A 15,588-nucleotide genomic window follows, 5' to 3' on the forward strand; every position below is an offset into this window, starting at 1 on the left:
TCAGTCTAGTTGATGAGGTGGTGTTCGATCATTGGTTGGACTCAACAATCTTAGAGAACCTAATTGATTAAAGAAAGACATAATTCAATGGTTACAGAAATAACTACATTGGGGAATGCCAGACATAAATTACAAAACAAAAGGTTTCATAATACAGTTAGGGTTCTATTTATTAACATTTGCATTACTTCACATGTGGCCACTTGGAAGTTATGCAATGAGAAGACATTCAAAATAATGTTTATATGTAGACTGTGGAATGCGGAATTTATTTTGTTCCCCCTAAAAATCTCGTAACATTTTTTGCACAGTGCCACAATCCTCCCTCAAAAACATCTTATTCTGATAAGAAAAATAAAACACAATTATTACATATCATCAAAGAACCTTTCTGAACCTCTTCAAGGTTGTAGTCAACGGTACCTCTAACAGCTCCCCTGATTTAAGATTTCTGGTGTTTGTTATTGACTCTACAAAATGTTTTTATTAGGAGCTGTATATTTATGTCTAATTTATTGCCTTTCCTGTTCCTTGTTTTTTTTTTCCCTTAATATTGAATGAGCACTAGTCAGATGGCTCTGCAAGTATTATAGAGATACCAATTTTTCTCTCATTTCAAACTCTGAGCAACCAATTCTGTAAAAAAATCTTTTTAGGTTTTTGTCTTAGTGACTAATCACTAGGCTTCCCAGAGGAAACCAAAATCCTTTAAATAAACTACTGTTATCTGTTCTTTTGCAGGGGTTTCCGGACGAAATATTTACTGTGATATTTATGTCAAGGATGCATAACAAATGTCTAGCCCAACCCCCCAGTCTTTACTATGACGCTAAAAGGTTTGTCAACAGAAAGACGATAGTTTTATTATACTCATACATGATAAACAATAATGTTGGGGCTCCCAATTCACCCATAAAGCTGTACAGCTAAAGATAGTACATGCCCATATTCTTGCTACATTTCAGACCTTATTGTGGCAAGCTGAACCGAACAGAAATTAGATGACCCTTAAGACTAAGCAATCATTTCTTCTAAATGAAGAAGAGTAAAAATGCACATAGCAAAAAACACTGTCAAAAATTGGGGGGGGGAAATGAAAAAGAGGCTGCTAAAAATACTTTATTTATTAACTTCATAGTTTTCAAACTAGACCGTTTTTAAGTTTTGAAGACTACCGGGCATACGAAGGAAAGCAAGATATAATAAAGAGAGAAAGGTAAAACTAGCATTGATAAAACACTGACAGATAACCTGCGAAACCGATAAAGAAACCTACTGAGGCATACCGAAACCAAGTCTACATAGAAGGTTGCGCGTTTGCTGTTGTCCTGAATTGCGACCTCTCAAACAGGCACTTGCCATCACAGCCACTCACGTTACTGCACCGTCCTCCTGCCGCGAGCCAAAGCCAACGCGCCTCTGGAGCGGTCGGGCGTGAGCGGCGCCACGGCACCCCCCGCGCGACACCGCTCACGGCGACACCGCTCACGGCGGCCCCTCCTCAGGGCACCCCTCTCGGCCCCGCTCACGGTGCCCCCTCCTCAGGGCACCCCTCTCGGCCCCGCTCACGGTGCCCCCTCCTCAGGGCACCCCTCTCGGCCCCGCTCACGGTGCCCCTCCCGCCGCGCTCCGCCGTTCCGCCGTTCCGCCGTTCCGCCGTTGCGCCGTTCCGCCCTCCCCGCCGTCTCCTCGGCGCCCCCCGCCCGCCGTTCCCGGCGGCCCCCGCGCTGCTCCCGGCAGCCCGCGCGGCCCGGCGCGGCAGGATGATCCACGAGCTGCTGCTGGCCCTGAGTGGGTACCCAGGGGCGGCCTTCACCTGGAGCAAGCGCGGCGGCCTCCAGGTGTGGAATGGCCCCGGGAAAAGCCCACCCCCCGGGCAAAGCCCACCCGACCCGCGTGGTCCCTGCCCCCCACCCTGCGCGGCCCGTCCGTCCGTCACCGCTGTTTCCCCTTCCAGGTGTCTCAAGAGCTGCCGTTTCTGCATCCCAGCGAGACCAGCGTCCTGAACCGGCTCTGCCGCCTCGGCACCGACTACATCCGCTTCGCCGAATTCGTGGAGCAGTACACGGGACACGTACAGCAGCAGGTGGGGGCGCCGGGCCGAGTTATTTCCCGGGAAGAGCGCGGCAGGTGCTAGTAAGACCAAGCTGCCCAGGACACAGGAGTGGCCCGTGGCCCATACGCGCGCTCGCACCGAGCAGAGCTCCAGAAAGCTCTCTGCGATGCTTGTAAGGGAGGGTAGAGAGCAATGAAAAATGAATCAAATGTAAAATCTTATTCTTGGGGACGTCTTGTAATAATTTCTGACCACAGCGGACTGGCCAGTGTTTGTCAGTTGAGCAGAATGCTCATGACTATCTCCTCATGATTTGCGAGGACCCTTGAGGTGCAAGAGGCATACCTAAGTGAAAAGAAGCACTGGTACCAGTGGCTCCCAGGACTTTCATATGTCCACAAAAGAGCTAAATATAAGTCTGCTCAAGTAACTCTAATTGTGACGAGGTTCTATTTGTTTTTCTGATCACTTTGTGGTGAGCTAAGCTACATTTCAAGATGTTCTGAGCACTGACTACTGCTGTGATACTGCGCAGATACTACGTTACTCTTCAGAGTTGTGCGAGGATGCTGATGCAGATTTTATTGTTTGGTTTCAGGATCACCATCCATCTCAGCAAAACCAGAGTGGATTGCATGGCATTTATTTGAGAGCCTTCTGTACAGGTCTTGATTCAGTGCTGCAGCCTTATCGACAGGCACTACTTGACCTAGAACAAGAGGTAAAGGAGAGAGATGCAGAACAAGAGGCTGTAGTGCTGCTGACAGATTGTGGAAACTTGTCATTTCTGCAATTAATATATGAGTAGTAGTTTCTAAAATTAAACAAGGTATTTTCCTTTCCACGTTAGGGATGCCCTCCTGTGAGAATTATTCCTGTGAGATGCCATTGTAAATTACTTTTCATCCTATTAAGTATTGTCCCCTCTTCCTTCAGTTCAGTAAAGGCTCCATCTTTGTCTGCTGTCTCAGACTATTGTGGTTTCTGTTTTCAGTTTTAGAGGTTTTGATTAATCTCTGCTAGACTAGTAGCTGTCATACCTTGGGTAGTGTCACCATCCAGTGGTTGTGATAATTAATCTTCTTTAATTGCTTTATCGTTATAGTTTCTGGCTGACCCACATCTTTCCATCTCACATGTTAATTACTCCTTGGACCAGGTATGTCATGTTATTAAAGAGGTAGTGTTCTTTGCTTGCTCGTATCCCTCATTGAGTCTATCTAATAAGAAAGTGGGTGGATAAACGAGGCTTATTCCATCATGTCATGCCATTTCTATCTAATGCCTCTACATCTGTAGTTCCTTAATCATGCTCAGAGGATCACCTGCACTTCAACACAAAGCTAAGGTCCTCTACCTTGACCCTCACACATTGCTCACTGACTGTGTTTAGCCTGAACTACTGCTGGAATATAGTAACTTTGTGCATCTTGGCCCAGTGAAGGGAAGACATACTTCCTGGAGAGTTGCATGTCATGTTTCTAATTTGTGAGGAAACACAGATAATAGTTTTATTAAATTATTGTGTTCAGTTGCTGTCCAACTCTCTTCCTTACATAACAACCTAAAGCAATATTTCACTTCTTGTTCTGCAGTTTCAGTTACTCTTCCCCTCTGTGATGGTCATGGTGGAACAGATCAAAACTCAGAAGGTACAGTAAAATTGCAGCTAATTTCTCTTAACAGATTTTCTCTTTAACTGACAAAGTAATTTCTGCCCCCATTCCAGACTTCTAATACTAGAAAATAATGTAGTTCCAGTAAGGATGCCCTGTTACTAGTTCTGCTGTAACTATTGAGACTATTTTACAAATTCATTTACACTGTATTTGAATTTTTCCCTTATCCCATAGTCTTTGATGTGCTGAATTTTATCGGACAGTATGCTCAGTAGGTTGGAATTTTTCTCTTCTGAGACTGTTTTTTTCTGGCTGTTGCCTGAAATAAAAAAGGCAGAGGGTAATGTTTTAAGAATCCAGAGATGCTTACATTTTTTTAAGGGAAAGTATTGAGAGAAACTTGAGTGTAAAGCCACACATAGAAGGCATTTTTCATCACTACATGCAGCATGTTACACCTTTCTTTCTGCAAGACTGTGAAGGCATTTTTTTGTTAACTGAAAGTGTATTGTTTAAATGTATAAAAAGGTCAATACATATCCAAATAACAGACCTAATGTAACCTTTTCTTTCTCCAGATTCATGGGTGCCAGATATTGGAGACAGTCCACAAACATAGCTGTGGGGGGTTGCCTCCTGTTCGCAGTGCTCTTGAAAAGTATGTAGATCCAGTAAAGCTATTACTTCATTCTTCTGGAGTTAGTGTCAAAGTGTTTCTTACTTGTTGAAACAGTACATGCAAAACAGCCTTGGTATAAAAGTAGGAATATCATGCAGGAGAAAACTGTCACCATCCTCATTATTTATCTAAAGCAGGCTTCTGGTGAGAATTAAAGCTAAGGGCTTAGGAAACTTTAGACCCAGGTTTTTCTTCTTTTTTGTGCATATCACTGATCTCTGATCTTTGATCCTTCAAAATTATAAATGTGACTCTGTGAATGTTCTGATATTTGTATGTCCTTGTGGAGAAAGTCAAACCACTTAAAATGTCCTTTGAGTAGAAACAGCAACCACTGCAGACTTATACCTCTGGTATACCAGCAGATTTCCATGGAGAAGCCACATATTCAGAGGATATGTTAGCTTAGTTTTGCACCTTCTAGTTTTGTCCACCCTTGTTTAAAAAAAAAAAAATTAAATATATATATAAAATACCACATTAGGCATTTAGTACTTTCCATACTCCTTGGCTGACCAACTGGACTTTCTGGAACAACATACAATGAGGTTTTGATTATTGTGTGCAAAGGCCTGACTGACTGTTTCACATGACCTCAGGATTCTGGCTGTGTGTCATGGAGTCATGTATAAGCAGCTCTCTGCCTGGATGCTGCATGGATTGCTACTAGACCAACATGAAGAGTTCTTTATCAAACAAGGCCCCTCTTCTGGAAATGTCCCTAGCCAACCTGAAGAAGATGACGATGACTTAGGAATTGGGGGGCTTACAGGAAAACAGCTACGAGAACTGCAGGACCTGGTAAGATCTATGAGTCATAACTTGGCATCTTTGGTTCTTAGTGAACTAAAGATGTGTATTGTATTCTACTTTGGTGCGAGCTATGCTAGACTATACTGAAACCTTCTAGGATGGTAAAGTGAAATAATACTGTGATAGGTTGCTGCCAGGCCTAAGGGGCAGAGACCTATTGTTTGGCACAGCTGGATAACTCCACGGCAGAAAGCCCTATGGATGGAATAGACGCTAATGTCAAGTAGTGGGAACTGCTGCATGCCCACTGCTCTTGACTGACTGGTTCCTCATTCCTTATGGTCAACACTGTGATCTCTTTAGCATAGGCAATGGTGATAGTGTGAATAATTCAAGAAACAGGGTGTGGGGAAGGTGGCTGTTGATTTGATTTGCGCACTTTCTATGGGCACCTGGGTCAGGTGCCTTTCTTGTACAACCATTAGTTGTGCAAATGTTACATAACAGGTTAATGCTACTGACATTACTGGTAGAAAATGTGTTATGTGAGAGTCAAGGGACTGCTAAGCAAGGGAGCAACCTGCCGGCACACTGGTGAAACGTGGTAACACTTCCTGTAGATGCTATACCATTAGAGTGCCCTTTTGCAAAGTACCTTTCTCAATGGAGTAGTCTTCCACACTGAGCATTTGAATAGTGTCTGAATAGAGAATGGTCTGGAGCAAGTTCAACTCTAAATTTACCCTCTAGTTTATGGTGAGAAAACATTTCATGGGCACTTATGGAGTTAGTGTGGTAGGTGCAGCTTTGCTGTGACTGCACAGAAACTGTGTTGCATACTAATTAGGTGCCCTGTGCCAACAGTCTCTGCTGAAAATGGACTACACCCAGAGAAAAACAGGGAAAAACGTTAAAAGGCAGTTAGTGGAAAAATCTGTTACTTCACTATATTGGATAAAGAAAGTGAAAATTGTTCAGTCTTCTAGGTCCATGGTGGAAATTGCAGACTAAGCAACTTCTTTCTTCAGTACTATCAACTAACAGCATTGGCAATTCTTCAAAGAGTAAAATAGGAACTCTTGAGTTTTAGTGGAATAGATTGATGAAATACTTGGGTATTGCCTCATCTAAAAGTGTTGCTAGAATCTTAAGAATTGCCAACCTGTTAACATCAGTATACAAATTATTACTGAATTCTCCTATTGAAATGAAGAATTTTGTAGATGGGAAACATTCTCAAAACTGTGGGTGATTTTTTTCTGGATTACGGACCACTGAAACTAATTCTGCAGTAACAAGAAAGCCAGATGCGATTATTAATATTGCATTCATGAAGGAAGATCTTGCCTCCATACCTGGAGTTTCTTATTAACATTCAGAAAAAAAATTAATAACTTACTGTATTGTTCTAAGACAACTTTCACAGGAACTGAGAAAATTGCCTTATCTTTGCTAGTAAGCATTTGGATCTTTATCCTATTTACTCACTAGTGGAAGTGTTTATATTTGGCCTGTATCACAAGACTTCTAACAGTGTTGAAACATAGGAATGGGTGTAGGGGAGGATTATTTTTGGTAATGCCAGTTAACATTTTTATGGCAGCAAAGGACTGATGTAATGTATTTGCAGTAACACTCCTTTTTCTTATGTATCATAACCCTTCAATACAGCCAATTTGTTGCTGTTCCACAAAGTTTTAACTTTTTTTTCCCCCTTCTGCTGCACTCTGATGGAACCAATATCTCCAGGGAGATCTGCTAGCATACCAGAAGTATAAGGAAGATTACTGGCTTAGTTAAATGATACAAATCAGTTCTGCTACCTTTCTGCTTACTTCCAAAGCTCTTAAATGCCCCCCTCACACACATTCCCCTTTATACACCTTTTCTGTCTGGTTTCCTGACACTGTTTTGCACTTGATTTTTGTTTTCCCTGGTATCTCTGGCAGCGCTTGATTGAGGAGGAGAACATGTTAGCTCCATCTCTAAAGCAGTTTTCTTTGAGAGTAGAAATGCTGCCTTCATACATTCCTGTACGGGTTGCTGAGAAGATCCTCTTTGTGGGAGAATCTGTTCAGATGTTTGAGAATCAGAATGTTAACCTGACCAGAAAAGGTAAGGAACATCTTTCTTGCAACCTTTGCTCAGTTATGAGTGACTGACATGTAGTTTCCAAAATGCCACATTAATTAATTCCTCAGCAGTCACTGACTATTGGCCATTATTCTTCAGACTGTATGGATAGTTGTGCCAGGACAGAGCAGTAGTCCCAGTGTTCTGCTTCTGATTGATTCCAAGGGAGAGGTGTAAAAACAGGACGAGTAGATTAACACTTTCCAAACATAGTCTCCAAGTTTCCAGCAGCAAGTTACCGTGTGATTTGCTCTGCATAAAGCAATTGCATAAAGCAATTGCAAAGGCCTTGTTTTCTTTTCAGTTTGCATCCCTCTCCCTAAAGACTGAAAACTGACACAAAGGCACATCTTGCTCTATATATATATTGCAGAATGGTGTCATGGGATTAACTTGCATCCACAAACATGAGAGATTCACTTGCAAGGTAGTCCCAAAGTTGCTATGAAAGACAAATTATATGGAGCCATAAAGACAGCAAGGGAGAGAAATTTCTAGGTGATAGTTCACTTTGAGAGCTTGAAAAGTTTACATTGAAGGTGGTTTGTGAAATATATTTCTACGCCAGTGGGGGAGGACTGCTGTGGTGGCACTACCTTGAGCATGCCTATGCAAAAGTACTTCAGTTACTTGAGTGACATTACAGAGAACAAAGGACCAATTCAGGTGGACTGTTTTCTTGCAGTAGCAGAAGCGGGGGAGGGGGGGGAAATTTGTCTTCTAGCTCAGTTGGTTAAAAAAACACAAAGTCCCCAAGTTCAGGCAGTAGGATAGATTTGAAAGAGGCAGGGGTAAGGGAAGACCCAAACCAGCTGGTTAATGTTGCAGAAAAGTTTGTGGGTTTGAAGATCTAGCTCAGTCCTCGAAAAAGGGCTTTCAGCAGCAACCATTTATGTAGAAAATATTTGGGGGTTTTACTGATGCCACAGCACTGCCGAGGCAAGTAAATATACTGCAACTGTACATGCAATAGTAATGTTATACCTTTGTACTTGTACTTTAAAGCCTCCTCTTCACATTCCTTGCCAGACCTGAAACTGCTGCCTGGAGAGCCTTTCTGTTCCTCTGTTCTGTCTGCACATCTCCAAATGGCATCCATTTTTACTGTCTGAAATTCTTGTCATTGCTGCACAGGCTCCATCCTAAAAAACCAGGAGGACACTTTTGCAGCAGAGCTACATCGACTCAAGCAGCAACCACTTTTTAGTTTGGTAGACTTTGAATCAGTGGTTGACTGGATACGGAGCACTGTTGCTGAGGTGAGCATCCTAGGAAGGGTAACTACTATGCAGGCTGAGAAGCTCTTTTGTTAAGGACTTGGAAGAAGAGGGCTCGTCAGTGCCAGTGATTGAACAAACATTTCAATGGTGCAGCTGTTCTAACTGGTCTCAGAACTTCTAGTCACAAATGGTCATTAAAAAATACTATGCTCTTTCATGAGGGAAAGAAGGGAGCTATGGTGTTTTTTTTAATTTTAATTAAAATTGAAAATTATTTCAGAAAATTATTGAAATAATTTCAGAACTTTTCATTTGCTTTCAGCATAATAGATGGCATCTTGCTGGGCACATGTTTTGGCAATTTTTAATCTTTTTTTCGCTTGGGGCAGGGAGGAGAACCTAAGAAAAGGGGGAGGTTGGAGAATCAAGAACAAAGCTGGAGTAGAACTGGTTTCATAGAAATTTGCATTCTTTTGCCACAGGTCTTCAGGTTTCTTAGGCAGAGTTTTTGCCAATATATATCAAGAATTTTAACTGGTAGCATGAGCTGCTACACAGGACTCTGACTGTGTTCTATTGTAGTTTATACAGTATTTTGTATAGGTGCTCTTTTTGTATGCATCGCAAGTGTTTTAAGACAGCAGCTACTCTTCCCTCTGAATGGCCAAGATAATTCTGAGGGGAGATTTCTGTTGTTTCATTTGATTTTTGTATTTTCACTAGCATCTTTGGAAACTGATGGTGGAGGAATCGGATCTACTAGGACAACTGAAGGTAATGCAACTGCTACTTTATTTTTGCTAAAGCAGCTGTTTCTTCTTTTCTTTGTTTCTTTCTATTAATTACTTTGCTGCCTTACACTCTGGGCTTTCTTCATTTAGGTAAAGCTGTTTTCACTTTCCAGTCTCAAGATTGGCCAGGTTCTATCACTGTATGCTCAAAGACAGAGTTAGAGGGATGTGTACTTTGCATCTTGAAATAAACAAATGCAGCATAGACTTTTTGGTCAATGAATGAAATTCAGAGCTGTGTTTAGAAACAGCACTTGTCCAAATAATAAAAATGGGTGCAATCAGCTAGGATGCTTAAAATTTCTGCTCAGTTTTTAGTATGTTAGGTACAACAAACTTATCTCCACAGATTATAAAAGACTTTTACCTTTTGGGAAGAGGTGAACTGTTTCAGGCTTTCATAGACACCGCACAGCACATGTTAAAGACACCACCTACAGCTGTAACGGAACATGGTGAGTGTTGCTTATTTGCTAACCAACTGGCCTCATTGTGGTATAACAGGAAACTGGTAAGCCATGTCCAGTACAGAAGAGTTGTATCTTAACTCTCTAGTTTTGAAACTACAGCACTTGTGAATGAGAATGTCTCAGAAAGTGAGTGAAAACAATCTCTCAGAAACCTTCTGATGGCAGGTATTTGAAACTGTAATTAAAAGAGTGTCAATAGTGCATCAATTTTGTCTTTTAGGACCAAGAGTAAATAATTAATGGGTGCAAAATTAGCACTAGCTGCATCATGTTGTGCTGATACATTTTCTCTTGTTGTCAGATGTCAACATTGCATTTCAGCTGTCTGCTCATAAGGTACTGTTAGATGATGACAACCTTCTTCCTCTTCTTCACTTAACCATTGAGTATCATGGAAAGGAACATAAAGGTATCTACTTGCATTTTTAGATGTAAATTAAGAGGGCAGATGGTGACCTTGTTCTTAAATTGATTACTTACCCTTCTCTCAAGTTAAAGAAATACTAATTTTTACCCTTTACTGCCCTATGTGATGGCCTAGACTACTTTGGCTCCTCTTAATTATTTTCTTCCTCTTTTCCTTGCCATGGTTGCACTGACTGAGAAGATGACATAATTCAGCACCTTATTTGTTTTTAGATACTTCTCAGACTCGTGAAGGGCCTTCTCGGGAATTATCTCCACGTGAAGCCCCCACATCTGGATGGGCAGCTCTGGGCCTTTCTTACAAAGTTCAGTGGCCACTGCACATTCTTTTTACTCCTGCTGTTCTCGAGAAGTAAGTACTAGGTGTGGTCTTTCTATATTCATCTGTATGTTCCCTGATGTGAGGCATTCACTAGTGTGTTGGGGGATCTTATTCTCTATGGAGAAAAAGACAGAGCAATTGCTCCCTGAACCTTAAAATGGTTCGTTCCATTTACCCATATTGAAAGTACTTGTAATGACAGTAAGACCTGCAAGATGCTGACAGATCTGCACTGATTTACAAACAGCACTACTTTGACAGTCTTTTCATTGACAGCTCCCCTCCTTACACTGAAACTAACTTCATATTTTTTAGGTCACTAATCAGTACAAGCAGAAGTCTTGCTCTGCAAGATGTGCCATGGGGCACATGGGCCATGACCTGACTGGCCCTAACTATTGGCAGTCACCACCTGTTTCTTTTTCCAGTCTTGCATTGTTACATTCTCCAATAACTCCAGTCCAGTAACTCCACTTTCCAGTAACAGAGGAAGATTTTAGTCTTAAACAACTTTGTACTTTTTGATTGTAGGTACAACGTTGTGTTCAAATACCTGCTGAGTGTGCGACGAGTTCAGGCTGAGCTGCAGCACTGCTGGGCTCTCCAGATGCAACGTAAACACCTAAAATCTAATAGAACAGATGCCATCAAGTGGCGTCTGAGGGATCACATGGCTTTCCTTGTGGACAATCTTCAGTATTATCTGCAGGTCAGTATAACAGAGAAAGAAAAATTGTATCAGTTAATCAGAAACTGGCAGAAATGCATGGAGGGAGCACTGAAGACCTATCTCGGGTTTCTGATTCCTTGTACCTTAAGGAAATCAGGATTTCCTTTGCAAGTCTAGAGCTTCCTCCAGACTACTGCTCCAATTACGAAGTTTTTGGACTTGTGAATCAGTGAAATGGAGGAGTTCTTTAGTAGCTCTCTAATGCTACTAAATGTTTGTGAGAAACCACTCATCTCTGAAGGACCATCATTAAGATACCATCCTGGTTCCTTCTCTGGCCTCTAAGTAAACTCTACTTGGAGTGAAGTTTTGGGCTTTTATATTTGGTTTTTAAATAACTGAGAGGGAGCCTGGATTTCTAAATTCTCCACAGTAATGTGGCTGAGCTTTTGTACTGCAGCCTTTGCCCTAAGATTCCAAATAGTATCTCCCAGTATAAAATTCAGAAATTACTACAATCGAATACCTTTGTCTACATGCTAGCTATATACTTTTCCTTAGTTAAAGAAAATTACAATTCCCCTTTCTACTTAGATATTACTTAGGCATCAAAAATTGTTGCATACCCCACATTATGTACTGCTCTTGTATATAATTCATTGATCAGCGAGAAGGGGATCCTCAGCCTATAAAATAAAGGTAGCAATAAGAAAAGTAAATTTCTTATTCCAAACTTCTGGCTGGTCTGAAGCACTCCCAGTTCCTCAAACCACTAATGAGGTATCTTCACATACTCATCAGGTCGATGTACTGGAGTCTCAGTTCTCACAGCTTCTGCAGCAGATAAATGCCACAAGAGATTTTGAGAGTATACGATTGGCTCATGATCATTTCCTAAGTAATTTGTTGGCTCAGTCTTTCATCCTTCTAAAACCTGTAAGTAGGTCTTGTTTTCACCTTTTTCTACCAATTATCCAAGTGCCCTAAGAAACACACCTTTTTTAACAGGTATGACAAATCACATCTTTTAAAACAGATCAGTGATAATCTCCTGCAGACTACAATTGTAGGAGTTAGGCAGGTATAAACTATAACTGATAATTGAATTAAGATCGTCTATTTTACAGTTGGTGAGTGTGAATGCTGTATTCCTGGCAATTCTAAGTCAAGCTTATTTCAGTGTTCAGTTAACATTAATAATTTGTATTTTATCACTATGTTTTTATCACAGGCTATTTTATTAAAGAAGAACTAATGAGCATAGTGCTGTATTCCTGAGGGATTCACAGATATGGGTTAGACTAGGAAAAATTTCATCTTCTACTTAAGAGAAAAGATTAGTTGTGATGTTCCTGAGTGGACTTAGGGTGTTTTTAATTTCATTAAAATAAAAAAAAAGTTAGAAGTATTTTTATAAACAGCATCACAAAAACATCTGCAAAGAAGGTTAGTTTCAATGAAACACGTCTCTGTGCTCATCTATGAGGTTATTATAGAATGAAGATGTCAGAATAGTAATTACCCAGTCAGATAACTGATACAATGGAAATTCCTAGTTTAGCAAACAGTGAAAGAATCACAGCTCTTGTTGGTCTTTATCCTGCCTTCTTAATCCCAAAGCTGCAGTGATGACCTGCTGGTTGGATAGAGAAGCCAGTGTTCAACTCCTGTGCCTATCTGGATGGTTAATTGCTGTTTTCCCAGAAAAGTCAGTAAAGGTTGTGGGAGGGGCAGAGGAAGCATAACATTTAAATCCCATTTCCATAGAAAACTTTTTTTAAAATGCTGCATCAATATCTTCCTGAATAAAAAGTACAGTATCAGAAACATCTTTGTTAGGAATGCTACAACTTTTCTGCTTTCTCTCTGTGTATGAACTCTGTTTCAACTATTAACTTGTACTTTTTATTCCATGTAGGTTTTCCACTGCTTAAATGAAATTCTGGATCTTTGTCATAGCTTTTGTTCTCTGGTCAGTCAGAATCTGGGTCCCTTAGATGAACGGGGAGCTGCACAACTCAGTATTTTGGTGAAGGTGAATTTGTTTCTGTGGATCTGTTCTCTTCCTGTGCAAACATTTTAACTAAGCAGTTATCTTGGCTTTAAAAGTTCTAGAACAACTGTGAGTGTAAGCCAAGACCTTCTATGTAAGTGCTTGTAATTATTTTACCTAATCAACTTGAGTTGGAAATTCTGTGTGCACAGAGAGGCAGAATGAGGGCAGATACTGGAATAGAAAGGAGGCAGAGGTTGGTACCTCTACCCCTCCTTTTTTATAACTAACATCTAGAAGTTCCTGTGGCTCACAGCTAACCTTATCCTGGACCACAAGCATCACATCTCTTGTAGTGATTCTCTTCTTCAGGCTGTTAAAGGACTGGGTAGGCAGAAACAGAGATGAGATGCTTGTTTTCCTTCTCTTCTGAGAAGGCCCAGAACTGACATTTCCAAATTTGTAGGGATTCAGTCGTCAGTCATCACTGCTCTTCAAGATTCTCTCTAGCGTTCGCAATCATCAGATAAACTCCGACTTAGCTCAACTGCTGCTACGCTTGGATTATAACAAATACTACACCCAGGCTGGAGGAACCTTGGGCAGGTAGGAATATCTTGAGGGCTGCTTGTAGCATTATCCTGAGGTACTTGAAGTACAAAGCCATTTTTTATTGATGGCTTACAATTATTTTGACTTACACTAAGTGTTGATAAATACTATGACAGAAAAATAACAATAATAAATCAGCATATGGTAATTTTTGGGTTTCATATGCTTTCTTCCCATTGAGTTTCTTTTGGCAGAAAGTTGAACAAGCTGCTAGCTCATATTGGCCAGAAAATGCTGGTGTGGGTTGGTGAAGGGAATTACTTTCAACATGTAGCTAATATTGTACCTTTCTCTTGCAGTTTTGGAGTTTAAGCACTAAAGGCCTTTGCTTCAGGCTGTGACTAGTGATGCATCAAGCACTGGAGACTGGCGCTCTTGGACAGTTGCAGAGTTTGCGCTCAGATTTTTCTTTGTAGCTGGCTTTTGCCTGATGAAATGCTGTTTCACAGGGAATTGGCAGGAATTGCCTCTTATCTGAGGCTGACCAGCAATTACAGAAAGCTATTCTACTTCTTCGAGAAATCAAAAAAATACGCTTTCTGCAGCCCTGCATATACTTATAGGTGCTTCCAGGGAGGCAGTCTGAACCTCTTCAGAAAGTGAAAAACCAGAATTAGATGTCCGGACTCTTCAGCTCGACTACAGTCTCTTTACTCTTCAGCTGGACTGTGTTCCACTTCAAGTTTGAGTATGGAGGAATTAATCCTCTTCTAAGTTTTGGCTGTATTCAGAAGTTCCACTTGTGTAGTAAGCTGATTTACAGTACACCTCTTCTAGTCAAACACCACCAGATAAATGAAACAACAGTAGCAATTTTCAATTGAGGTGAAGGGGGAGGGAAAAAGAAATATTTTTTAAGTCTCTTCTCATGCAGTGCACTAGTCTAGTATATGTGCATAGATCATGGAGACGCTGTGGGCTTTCTCTATACAATTTAATAGTTTATGTGCTAAAATTACACTTGCCAAGACAGGAGCCTTGCCCTGTTTGAGTAGAAAGGGCCTTCTGCCGGCAGGAAAATGGTAAGGAGATGCTTACCTGGGATGTTCACCTGTGCTATTTTCATTCCAGATGATTTAGAATGCTACTAGTGACTACCTTACTGAACCAAAATAAAAATATCTTGTCGTGCAATTATATGGAGTATTGTCAATGTCTGCACCCCAGTGCAAAGGGAATAGCATGGCATGGTCTTGTCTGTCACTGAAGAGCATGATCTGGCAGGATCTCTTGCCTGTTACTAAGATTTCCTAGCCTTGCTATAATGAACAGACCCTTGAATGACTGGCAAAAGAGAAGCCTCTAGTCCATCACTAGGGTGTTGTAGCAGGTTTCCCAATTTGAACACAAATGCTGTCAGGAAACCAGCTTTCCCCTCAAAGGGTTGGTATTTGCACACAGCTGCAGCTCACACTGAAGTTACATGTCCTTGGGGGGAAAAAATCCTCTCTGCTCACTCAGGAAGACACAGTAACAACAGCCAGCAAGTATAGGACTTGGCACCTTCCACACATTACAGTTGTTTATGGTAGGTCTGCACCTGATGCAAGGTTTAAAAGCCCTTGACCATGGAAAAAGCTAGAAAGCCAGAGAAAGTGTTGAAGGTTGGATGTGGGATTTATAGACCACCACAGTCAACTGTCTGAGCCATGAAATGATAGAGGAAGGAATACACATTGAGAAAAACTTTACACTTTTGAAGCAAGGGACTAAAGATTGTATGAGGATGGAGGGAGGGCTTCAGCCTATAGCACTGTTTGTGTGAAGAGCTTTTGCCTTTATACCAGTTGACCCCTAAGATGTGAATGCAGATGCTCAAAAGCAGATGATTTATCCCGTTACCA

General features: G+C 41.2%; 1 protein-coding gene across 1 annotated transcript; it reads left to right on the forward strand.

Moving 5' to 3' along the window:
• The first annotated feature begins 1,751 nt into the window (after window positions 1–1,751).
• On the forward strand, window positions 1,752–14,878 carry TUBGCP4 (tubulin gamma complex component 4). Its single transcript, XM_059482499.1, has 18 exons — window positions 1,752–1,841; window positions 1,958–2,086; window positions 2,655–2,777; window positions 3,162–3,215; window positions 3,652–3,708; window positions 4,254–4,333; window positions 4,954–5,155; window positions 7,057–7,222; window positions 8,375–8,499; window positions 9,184–9,234; window positions 9,601–9,706; window positions 10,023–10,130; window positions 10,361–10,499; window positions 11,001–11,178; window positions 11,941–12,075; window positions 13,058–13,174; window positions 13,599–13,738; window positions 14,044–14,878. The coding sequence occupies exons 1-18, from the start codon at window positions 1,764–1,766 to the stop codon at window positions 14,054–14,056; spliced, it is 2,001 nt and encodes a 666-aa protein (XP_059338482.1). The 5' UTR covers window positions 1,752–1,763; the 3' UTR covers window positions 14,057–14,878.
• The last annotated feature ends 710 nt before the right edge of the window (window positions 14,879–15,588 follow it).

The sequence above is a fragment of the Ammospiza nelsoni genome, chromosome 14, assembly GCF_027579445.1.
Source record: "Ammospiza nelsoni isolate bAmmNel1 chromosome 14, bAmmNel1.pri, whole genome shotgun sequence".
Taxonomy (NCBI): domain Eukaryota; kingdom Metazoa; phylum Chordata; class Aves; order Passeriformes; family Passerellidae; genus Ammospiza; species Ammospiza nelsoni.

Coding starts and splice junctions, on each gene's coding strand:
- TUBGCP4 (XM_059482499.1), top strand. CDS start 1,764: ATGATCCACGAGCTGCTGCTGGCCCTGAGTGGGTACCCAGGGGCGGCC. Junction 7,223..8,374: donor TGTTAACCTGACCAGAAAAG/GTAAGGAACATC, acceptor ATTGCTGCACAG/GCTCCATCCTAAAAAACCAG. Junction 13,175..13,598: donor AACTCAGTATTTTGGTGAAG/GTGAATTTGTTT, acceptor CCAAATTTGTAG/GGATTCAGTCGTCAGTCATC.